Here is a 12,131-nt window from a genome sequence, read left to right on the forward strand (position 1 = left end):
TGTATTTTTAAGGAAGTAGATAGAAAAATGTTTGCAAAAGATGTGGACTTTAGTGGAGAAGGACAAATACAATAATATAACTTCCTTGGGGAGTTTCTAATGGAGCTGTGTGAATTAATATATCCCATTATTTCTCATCTTTTGTAATATATAGATGGGGAAACAAGTACATGATAATAACTCAGAATACCTTCAACTAGAATGTTACCCTGATTAATGCAATCTGACGTGCAGTTTTAATTTGGTTGTTCTTGACTGGGAATCACAGCATGTAGAATCCTAATGAGCCATGGGGTAGTGATCACCAATCCCAGACACGTTTATCTCACATTGTGTTTCTGCTTGTGGCAGCTCTTTAATTTAGGTTATATCAGTACCCCACTTTGAGGCAGAAGTTTTTCAGTGACTTCATAAAGGCATTAAGGTTATATCCACATGCTCATCTCATTGCTTGACAGCAGACATTCAGGTGGTACTGATGCTATTAAGTGCACCTGTTGTTCTGTGCTCTGAGAAAGTAGTAAAGAAAACCTTACTTATTATATGAAAACTTTAAATAAGGCTATTGGATAAGAATCCAGTTTTCATACAGGCATTTCCACTTTTATTTGAGGCTGAAATAGGGTTAGTATATAGTTTCTCAGGCAATAACACTTTGCAAAATGATCTTTCCATGTATCTCCTCCATGATGGAAATCTGCTAAGTTTTGTTTTTCTCGAGACCATATTGAGAGATTTTGCTGTTCAGTAAGAGCTGTCTCTAAGTGCCCCACTAGTTCTACATAGAGCTCAGTGTGGAGAAGGATTTGACTCAGCATTAGGTCATACCCTGGCTCTACCAGGAAATAAATATTGATATTAAGCCATGGCTAACTGCTGAACTGAGGTTTGCTGGGGACCCTCCTGGGTGCAGTTAAATGAGCTATATCCTAACACAGGTGTTGTAAACCTTATCATCCCTTTACTGACTCTCCTGTTGTAAGAAATGTATGCTGCTTGTTTTCACTCTCGGGACCCTCCATGAAACTGTCTTTGTGCTCCCTCACAGGAATGTCCAGTAGTTGGTGTCCACTTCCCTGAGCTTCTCTGTGACAGCAAACATAGCTAATTCTCAAAAGAATATCTGTGCTTCCTCACAAGCACTCTCACACTCTTCATCCACATCCATCCCTTGATTTTTTTTATGCATCTCAGCAACTTGTTAAGTCTCGTTTGTTTACCCAAATCTAATGACTCAGGGTAAACCACAGGCCATTTCAAACTACCCTTAATTGCTCATTGTTTCTAAATTGCTATTGGTCTATTGTATGTCTTTATTTTTTGTTTTGACTGCAGAAAAGCAGTTTATAAAAAAGTTTATAAATCTCCAAGCATAATACAATGACCAGAATTTCCTAGCTATATTTTTGATAAGTACAATAAATGACAACATGGCATATCACTCTACAGAGCAAGTAAACTTTACATATTCAAATAGTTGTAAGTGAACGTAGCTCCTTCCAGCCAAGTGCATCTCTGTCTCAAGGCCTTCTAAATTATTAATGTGGGTCCAGATTATAGCAGTTTAAATAAAGTTCTGAACTCATCTATTTTATTCTTAATTTATAGTGGTGCTTAGGGGATGTGCGGATATTTAAAAAGAGTAAAATCAATTAATTCTTGATCCAATTATTTGTATTAGCCCCTATGGGGTTTTATTTTAGAGCACCGGATCAGCCTTTCCAAGTTAAGCACCAAGAATGTAAAGCTTTCATTTAGAAATATGATGAACCTGTAGTTATCTTTTCCCTATCTGCAAATCCGATTCCTATTTTTGTCTTTTCATTAAGTTTTCCTTCTTGGCTTTTGTTTTTGAAAGGGAGCTCATATAAATATAGCAGATTTTTCTGAATATCAGGAAGCAGATTTTTTTCTTATAAAAAGATGTCTGAACAGGCAAAGGAATTCACCTTGAAGATAATATACCCTTTATTTTTCTGTGCCTTTCTGTTTCACAGCAGATATTTAGCTTTTGGAATCACAATCTGTGATTTATTACAGTTTTTGCCTTCTATAGACCCATGTGATAACTTCTGTGATTTGATCATTCTCCTTTTTCATCCATCTTGAACAGATTTTAGTCTAAATTCCAGACAGCTTCAAATACCCCTTGTGTTTGTATGGTCATTTCTAAAATGCAGAGAATACTAGGGCTGATCATACCACTGTACTTGGAGTTACCCATCTTGGCACAGCCTCTGCCTATAGATATTGTCAGTTCCTTGATCTGCAGGTGTCAGGATCTCTGCTGTTTTATGCCCCCAGCAACTCTGTGCGTCCTTTCTGAATTGCTAATGCACCACAGCTGAAGCTACTGAGAGCTCTTCCTGGAAAAAAAAGAAAATGAGTGCAGAAGAGAGCCAATATCAGCTGAGAAATCTTTGAGTTAGACACCGTTAAAATGACATTAAGTATTTTTTGAGCTAGGTGGCACATGGTGGAAACCTTTTCCATCATAGTCTTGCACTGATGGGGTAAATACATAAAATATATCTCTCTGCCTTCTCAATTGTGTATCTAAATAAAACAGGCAGATTTAAAATTATTTAACCCAAACATGTCTAACTATTCCCATCGTGATGGGAATTGAACACTGCACTGTATCAGACTAGTGTACTAAGGACAGGACTAGAGGGTCAGAAAGGCTTAGGAAGGGGTGCCCTGTCGGATCTAAGATTCTTGAGGATTAACATCCTTGAAATCTAGTCACCATTTTACATAGCAAAATAGGAATTGCTTGGTATTGGACAGGCATTTGGAAAAATTCTGACTGGTGTCTTGTTTAATACGTGCTCAAGCTGAGACAAAAGGAAATACTACAGAAAGATCAGACCAATCACTTATTTTCAATTAGAGTTAAATATATCCAAATGTGCTTTCCAGTGACAGCATTTTTGCTGAGCTTACCAATCTTTACCAATCTTGGTAATCATTCCTCTGTTATTTCCAAGGTTCTTAATAGAGATTTCTTTTGATTCACTTCAAAGCAAGTGAAAATATTGTTTTGTTATATTATCATTTAAAGTTAATTAAACTGCAAATGAACTTAATGATCTCTCCAAAACAAAGCTCAATCACAACCTGTTACATATTAACTATCAAAATCAAAAGAGTCTTGCAATTCTTTGTTAAATGCACCAAAGAAGATAGAAATGGCCAGTCATTAATGTCATCCTTTCATAACATCAAATTTGAAGCTGGAAAGCTTGAATTGAATACATGCACTCAAATTACATCATTATGTTGAAAAAAGGGTTGGCAATATAAGTCAAATTTGTTGGAAGAAACCAAGAATAGATAACTGAACACAGTAAAATATGTCGTTGTCTCCTCTATTTTACTGTGAGGAAATACATTTTACATTTTACATTTTACCTACTATTTTCCAGATTTTGAAGCCTACATATTAATAAAATGCCATCTTTTTGGTTCTGCTTTCTCACAAAATCTGTAGTGTTCTGACTTGATGTGGTCTATAAGTCAGATGTAATGAAGTCATTTTGGTGATTTTTGCTCGAGTGACACATCAAACATTGTCACTGACAATGAGCAGGGATGACAAAACCTATTCCTGTCATTAAAGTTTGTAATTTTGGACTTTTGAAGGCTTATTCCCCAGAAATGCTAAGATTTCCTTATGATCTATAATGGTATTGCTGATGTTCAGCACTTCTGAGGATTAGCTATGTTATCAGTCCAGTTTATCCAGCCATATAGCAGGTATTATCTTATCTCTGGCGCATACAGCCCTTTTAGCATGTCAGCTGAAAGTACTTGAAAGGTGAGGAGTGTTATTAACTCTGACCCTTGCAAGCTTTTCAAATGGTTCACTTAATGTTTTTGCTGCTTAAATAACAATGATGTTACACACTGTTTGACTGGAAAGCAAATTAGAGAGAATTGCATAGGGCTTGGTTGTTGGTAGTACAACAAACTACACAAGGTCATAAAAAACTCTTCTACTGAAAGGAGAAACATTGCTTTAGAGTTACTCAGACAAAGTTATAGCAGGAGATCCAACTATAAATTTTAGAGCAACACTCTCCAGCTCCAAAGTGGTATTGGAGCACTTTTGGTGACAAACGTTTCATGTATTGATAATAGTATAGTGAAAAGAAAAAAAAAAATGATGAGGAAAATTATAAAAATAATCATCCGAAATGCAAGACAAGATTATATTAGAGGGCAAGAATGAGCTATTTAGTCAGCTACCTCTTCTGCTTAGTTTTGAGTGGAGTTCCCCTTCTGGTAGCACCTGCACCTACGCAACACTGCATCTGTTTTCAGGATTCTCTTTTCCAGCAGTATGAATGGAACAGTCTTTTTATGGCCAGAATCTCCCTAAGTCTGATTCCTGTTACACTGCTTTTTATCTGTTCTCCATTGAGTGCAGAGCTTATATTTCATGGGTGATAGTATATTATATAGAGCCTATAATACTCAGTTTCAGTCAACATTTTTCTTGTGTTGTGGTAAATAATTAATGCTGGCTTGTATACTAAGTGTGGGTGTGGTCAATCATTGAAAATATTAACAATTTCCTCTTTTTTTATTTTTTATCTTTGTAGTTTCAGGCCACAGTAAAGGAAGGAGTCACGGGTGTAATAGTAAACTTAACTGTTGGTGACCGAGATGACCCAGCAACTGGAGCATGGAGAGCTGTCTACACTATTATTAACGGAAATCCGGGGCAGAGTTTTGAAATCCATACCAATCCCCAGACTAATGAGGGAATGCTCTCTGTTGTCAAAGTAAGGATAATTTGCTACTGTACTGCATTATTACTGTTAAGTTTCATCCCCTGGATTTACTGCATAGGAGAAGGCGCAGCAAGGATAAGTTAAGAAAATACAGTTAGCCATCAGCCCTTATTTCCTTCAGCCAATATGTATAACTGCCTTTTTGTTACAGTTACCTTGCTTCTTTAGTGATAATAACCTGCCTGTTGCTATACTGTCCTAACTATACTGTCCTCGTGCTTAAATAACAGCTATTTTTGTGGTAACCATCACAATTCATTTATAGTAAGAGTTTACAATGCAGTTTTTTGGGGACTGAGGGTACAATTAGAATTCAAGTGCCACATTTTGTTCTGTTAAACCACATGTTCTATAGATGCCAGGGAAGTAAAGGACATGGCTTGAGGCTGAACTGGAGGCTTCCCTCTGGTCCCACATTTCTGAAGTATTATGAAAAAAAAATATTATCAGCTTTGTATGAAGACAATCCTATTTTAAACGCTTTTAAAAAATAATTGAAAAAAAGAAGTTCTAGTTGCTGCCTGTTTTCTTTGTTTGACTTCAGAAGAAATATTTTCAATTCTTGAAAGTAATTGAACTTTTTTCCATGGCAGTGCTTTTGGCTTCAAGGTAAGAGTTGAGAAAATGGTCTGATGGTATTTATCATACATAGCTATTAAGTAAGATGTTCCGTTCAATTAATGCGTACTACATCATAAATAAGCATGTACATATGGGAATTATGTGTTTGAGGTATAGAAAAAATGCATACAATTTTAAATAGAGAAGCGTCTAAATCTTTCACCAAGTGTGACCAGTCAGCTCCCCAGTAGTAAAACTCAAATGGAGCTGTTTAAAAATAACAGCCAAACTCCTATGAACTCTACTCTGTGAGTGTGAAGGAAGAAATTAGGAAAATTTTAGGAGCAACCTATGTGTGTTACCCTCCAGGCATGGTCAATTTTTTGCTTTTCACTGTTGGTACATAAAGACACACTTTATAATTATTGGCATGTCTTATGCTAAACTCTTGACCAAATATCAGATGCAATAAATGCTTTGTCCTTTTCTGGCTAATTTTGTCTCCTGAAAGCTTCCAGGAGTGGGGTATGAGCGGTTGAGTGTTAAGTACTCTCTTTGTTTTACAGCCTTTAGACTATGAGATTTCAGCATTTCACACGTTGCTGATAAAAGTTGAAAATGAAGATCCGCTGATTCCAGACATAGCCTACGGCCCCAGTTCCACAGCAACAGTTCAGATCACTGTTGAGGATGTGAATGAAGGCCCTGTTTTCCACCCAAACCCAATGACAGTGACAAAACAAGAGAACATCCCTATTGGCAGTATTGTGTTAACAGTAAATGCCACTGATCCAGACACTTTGCAGCATCAGACTATCAGGTGAGTGCACTACTCTTCAACTGTCATCCATCCAAACTTGTCTTTGTCTATTGACCAAAAATTTGTCTGCCAATAGAAAATTAAAGTTTTTTGGGCTGTAGATAATAAATTGAAGAAGAGTTTTTTCTTGCATTGAAGAAATACAGTATGGTAAAGACAAAGTGCTGCATTAGGCAGGGAACAACAGTCAGATACAGCAATCTGACTCTCAACAGTATTATTCAGAGCAGGGGGGAGATACTGATGCCCTTTGGGATTTGGGCTAAGTTTAAAAAACAGTTATTGAAGTTCTCCATACGTTTACAGATTGCCATGAAAAACCAGTGGAATCATATTGGTTATTGTTAACACTTGATTTTGGAATACTATAAGAGAAAAGTAAAGAAAATAGGTAGATTTGGTTATTAAAATCAACAATGAGACACTATTATCTAAATTTCCCCCCTCGACTTGTTGAATTTCTTCTAACTGCATTGGCTCTGAAATTGTAGGAAATGCCATCAAGTCACTGAAAACTTAGCTTTATGTGTTGTGTATGACCAGCTGTCATCAATGCTTTTTGCAATCCAGCACACTTAACAAAGGCACTCTTAAATCTTGACTATTACTATTACATAAACTAAAAAGAAGTTTCACAGAAGTTTTTTATACCTGTGTAGCTAGAGCCTGGGATGTTTTTAACCAAAAGCAAGATTTTCTTTCTCATTCTTCACGTGCAGAAAAGAACAGAAACAAGCTAGTTTGAGTTAGGATTGAAGTGTGATCATATATGGAAGCTATTTTAAAGGAAGTGTCTGTCTTAGAGATATTTTCCAACCTGTAAGTTAGTAGAAAATAATGCAGATATAATGGAAATTTGGGAAATAATGGAATTACTGAGGAAAGTTACCTGTATGCACTTCTTTTGCTAAAATAACAGAAAAGCTTAAAACAGCATTCTTTAATTATGCTGGTATTATTGAATCACAGAGCTACCAGCAGTGACAAAGACTGCAGTATATAGGAACAGCATCTCCAATTAGAGCAGTGTGAAATTGTATGAATAAAGGCCAAATGTGCTTACTAGTTTGGATCTGACAGAAAGGTTTTATCTTCAAGTTTCTATGAGTAGATGTTGTGTTTAGAGTGGGGGCCTTGGTCCGGGTTTATGGAGGTTGCACACCAAACCACACAGTTCTCAGAACCTGCTGTTATATCATCAGTGTCCTTACTGTGATTACACTGTAATAAAGGCCAAGCAGACAAAATGCAGAGTTTTAAACAAGATATTACACTAAATATCAATGACCATGAGCAAGCAATGTTGTGTGTCTACAAGAGGCAATGAATATCAGATTTTGATTGTGTGTGCTGCGTGGACAACGTCCATCAGTGCCAACAAAATATGTATCTGTTCAAAATGTGCAGATGGATACAAACAAAAGAACGATAGAGGACTGATAATTTTACTTTTCATTATTTTCAGCCTATATAAACTGAGGTCTGCCTAATTGCAACATCATTTCTTATTAGTTCTCTATGTAAGATTTGTAGAAGAGGATGTTGACTATTTGTAATCAGCAGATTTGGTTACTCTAGTAATACAATACCGTAAATGCATTTCAAGAACCATCAATAGTGTACTGAAACCTTTGGTGCCAATGTCCATTTGTAGGTTGAATTTATGTCTTGAACTTCCCATGTCTGAATCAATTCAAATTATTTATCTCTTTGAGAAATTCCTAAGGACAGCTGTACTTCAGAAGCAATTTTCTTTCTCACTCTTTAGCTTGATGTGTTTTTGCAGTCTGAGAAACAATTTCATTTAGAAGCTCAGAAAAGCTGGCAAAAATATATTCTAGTGAAGAAAATATGACTCCAAGGCTCAAAAGCACACAGTGTGCTACCTGTTTTGTACACAATTAGCAGTGAATTTTCATAGTGTCAACTCTTCTTTAATGTACTGATGTTAGCATTTCAAAGATACTCAAGTTAGAAACATCATCCTGGAAACAAAAATCACATGCTCGTATTGACCAGCCATATAATGTAGGCATCAAGTTTAATATCACTCTAAATTATACCTGTTTAAAACTGGGCTAACGCTGACTTTTGTGACTATAGCCAGAGCTGTGATTTCCTCTGAAAAGGCTGCAATGACTATAATGAGTTTTAGATTATGGATATTGAAGAAAGGAAGAATCAGACAGAAGCAGGGGATTTACGTTTGGGTGGGAAATAACATTTGTTCCTCTGTGATCACTGCCAGAAAGAAAAGGAACTTGCTCAACTTGGATCACGTTTCTTAGATTCATTAACCTATTTTTAAAAGTGTTTAATTCCCTCTTGTTTCCAACTTTTCTAGAATTAAGAAAAAAAAGAAGGAAATCCAGCAGGCCCCATTTTAATTATAACCCAACAATTTATTAATAGAACAGTAATGAAGTTTCTGAAATTTGATTTCTTAATCAGGGATCATTGTTATTTTTGTGCCAGATTTAATAGTTTAATTTTGGCTGCCTCTTCCCAACCTCTGAAATTTTAATCAGAAGTTTCAAGTGTACGTGTCAATGAGAAGTTAAAGGCCAAATTTAATAACATTTTCCACCTTGGGAAATTAAAAGAAGAGCCTTATTCTCTGAAATCCAGTATTAACAGTAGATCTTAATTAAACACAGTTATGGTCCTCAATATTTTGTCTGTGAGGAGAAGTTGATTTAAGTATTTTTTCCTTTTTTGGATTCAAGGAGTCCACGATATTCAGTAGTTAGGCTTTTAACTATGTGTAAATAAGTTGTTTACTGGGGCTTATTTATAATTTTTAATTAAATCAACATTCTTCTCTGGTTTCATGGCTTATCATGGCAATGTATTTTTATTACCTACTGTGCTCTTGGATTTTAAATTATTTATGTAAATATATTATTGCAGTATTTATTCTCAGTAAGCAACGTGACTAAATGCTTCAGAGATATCTTCACAGGAGAAGTTTATTATAGCTCTAAAGCATATCTAATTCATTAAGTAGAATTTAAATATAGCATTTGAAGCTGGAGAACTCAGAACCCAAAACTGCAGTGAGTTTCAAGGGAATAAGAAAGACAGCCATAAATGAAGTGGTTTATGCAAGATATATATTTATATGTGTCTGTAATTGTTTTTATCTGCACCTGATTCCAGCTGACTCCACATAATGTAAGAGGTTTCTGGAAGCACTGAATAATCTATTCAGTCAATATCTGAGGGATCAATTTTGCATACTTTGTTTCACATCACGCCTTTTAAAGTGCTTTTGTTGCAGATGGAGGTCAACAGACTTGCTTTTTGTAATACACTACCATCACATACAGAAGTACTATATAATGAGAGATAGAAAGTTGTAAGCAGTGAACCTTATGAAGTAGCATGCTTAGTCATTGTTAAATATATCTCCTAGAGTCTGAAGGGCTTGACTTTGATTCCTAACAACAGAAGATTTGTTTTTTCCTGGTGCAGACAGAAGAACAGTTCTATTGTTATAAATGAATGGCTGAGCCATGCTTTCTGCATGCAGCACCAGAGTTTTTCACTGTAAGTTATACCCAAGAGCATCTTGAGTTGGCTCTGCAGTTTTATTTATGACCTGCCTGAACCCAGCCACTGGGAATTTGTAGCACAACTCTAGATCTGAAGTTGCTGTATATTGGGCAGTGGAAATTATTTTTCTTTTCCTTTCTCATTTAAGTTAGAAGGAAAGCCAGGTAGAGAGGGAAGCTACTTGAAGCAAAACTTTTTCCTCTTCTGTCTCGTGGTACCAAAATTTGAAACACAGAAACACTGACTCTAGAGGGTTGCATGTACTGGGGCAGGCAGGCAGAGATGGAAAAGGAGAGGTGCCAATTCCATCATGACACACAATTTCCACCATAGTTTTAGGTGCTCACCAATCAATAATTAGCTTGACAGCTCACTGCAGAACAGCTGTGTTGTTTTGTTTTTTTACTAAAATTTACTGAATGTGTTAGTACCAGCAGTCTTGTTAATCATCGTGATAAATAGGTCCAATTATTGTATTATTGATATCTGAAGGGAAATAAATTGTTTTGGGGTTTTTTCATTTTTTTCTTGACCAAAGAGATTTCCATCTTTTGTTTACTAAACAAAGTAAGCATGCCCCATTCAACAAACTCTTTAGGCCTACAGCAAGACAGGGTGAGAGCAAAATTGCTTCTGCACCAGTTTTGCTCTCCTTTCACACACATGACCAGACTGGTATAACTTTGGAAGAGTGATATTGGCTCAAGATAGTGGCTCAAACCAGGCCCTTTTTCTCCTGTTTACATGGTTTGCAGTTGGCCAGCGCTGTTCAGACAGTTCAGTCTGAATTAATGTAGTGGAAGCAGCTGATAAAAATCAGAATCTCTGGTGGGAATTTCTGAGATCAGACTGAAGAGAGTAAAAGGGAGTAAAATCCTGGTGCTGAGAGGATTAAAACATCTGCAAAATCTGGAAACCTAATCCTAAAGAAACTGTGGGCAGGATCTTACACTGACTGCTCAGAAAAGCCACTTTCACCTGTTATCTTCAGTATCAGAGCTACACTATTGCAGGTCCTTCTCTTCCTCAGACTAGTAAACAAATGTTGATAGTTTGCTTCCCAAAACTCTGTTATTCAGTCCTTTTATTACTCATGGGGATTCCCTGGTTTAATTTACAGCCAACCTGTCAACATCTCCTGTTTAACACCTTGGGAAGGTCCTAGGATCCTAAATGCTTCATGCATTTATCTTGGTAAACAGCTCCCCAGTTGTTGTTTTGTTTGTTTTTTCCCTTCTTTATTGATATTCCCTGTCTCTGCATTAGGGCAGATGTTAGCCCTATTCTCTTGTTTTCTGATTTTGCATGTCTTCATTTTTAGTGTTTAAGGACAATCCCATGTAACCAGTTGATGCTTTAATATCCTGGCTTTTGCCTTGCAGGGAGGTGGGGCAACCTTCCCATGCTCTCTTTTGCTTATTTGTACTAACATCATAAAACTTTTGTTCTTCCTAACTGCTGCCAAGATTTGGGGGAAATATTAACATATGTGAACAGGCAGCTTTTAGAGTTGTTTTTTTTTCTCATCCACTAGCATATGAAAGGAAGTCCAGCAATGAGAAAATTTTCAATCTTAAATCTGCATAAAGCAAGGGTCCTAAGAATTCTCAATCCAACGATTGAAGGTTGCTGTGAATCAAAACAGTAATTCAGAGTTTTGAAGGGAACCTATCTACCAGCAGCCAGCCTCTAACACAAGGCTGTCAAAGATTGTATTCCTAAAATTTTCTGTTCTGCTTTACTGTGTTGGCATAAATCATACTTAATATGTTGATATTAAAGCTGTATGTGATAGAATTGAGAACCTCTGTATCCATGTAATCAAATAAGCCATAAAAACCAATTTTAACTTCCCTTGATATTACCTTAAGAATCTAAAATTCTTGATTAATAAGGATGAATGTAACATTTAAGAGGAGTTTAATTACACCCTCTGTCTTTATCTCACATAACAATATTATGCCACATTATGATTTCAACTATGTCAGCACTCAGAATGAATGACTGTGAACTGTGAAATTATAGGCCGCATTTTTCATGTCACTGACTAAACAATATTGCAGATCTTGAGGAAATACAACAATAGGATATATCAGTCACAAGTTATGCTTGCAGTGGAAGCCAGATCTTGACAATAACTCACTTTGTCATTACTGTTCTCTTCTGGTTTCAAAGAAGGCAGGATTTTGCCTCTGGAAGAAGTAAAGACTATCTTGATTATAATAAGTTGCCTATCAAATAGGGGATGCTGTGTGAGGAGGCAAGTTGACAGGGAGGGGGTGGTAGGAATTCAGTTACTATTTTATGGCCATTACATTCTTGAGTTAAAGTCAGCCAACTTAGATCGTGTGTGCATGTCTGGATGCAGTTTCAACAGTTTTCAGTGATACCTTGAC

At 36.3% G+C, this 12,131-nt stretch overlaps 1 protein-coding gene across 3 annotated transcripts in view; it reads left to right on the top strand.

The window, feature by feature from the left end:
• Nucleotides 1-12,131, top strand: part of CDH13 (cadherin 13) — a 431,656-nt gene that overhangs the window by 370,587 nt on the left and 48,938 nt on the right. For all 3 annotated transcript variants that reach the window (XM_010718092.3, XM_010718093.3, XM_019619816.2), the window contains 2 exons: nt 4,608-4,790; nt 5,927-6,180. In XM_010718092.3, the coding sequence (XP_010716394.1) occupies nt 4,608-4,790; nt 5,927-6,180 (437 nt within the window). The remainder of the gene's footprint in view (nt 1-4,607; nt 4,791-5,926; nt 6,181-12,131) is intronic.

This window comes from Meleagris gallopavo, chromosome 13, assembly GCF_000146605.3.
Source record: "Meleagris gallopavo isolate NT-WF06-2002-E0010 breed Aviagen turkey brand Nicholas breeding stock chromosome 13, Turkey_5.1, whole genome shotgun sequence".
Taxonomy (NCBI): domain Eukaryota; kingdom Metazoa; phylum Chordata; class Aves; order Galliformes; family Phasianidae; genus Meleagris; species Meleagris gallopavo.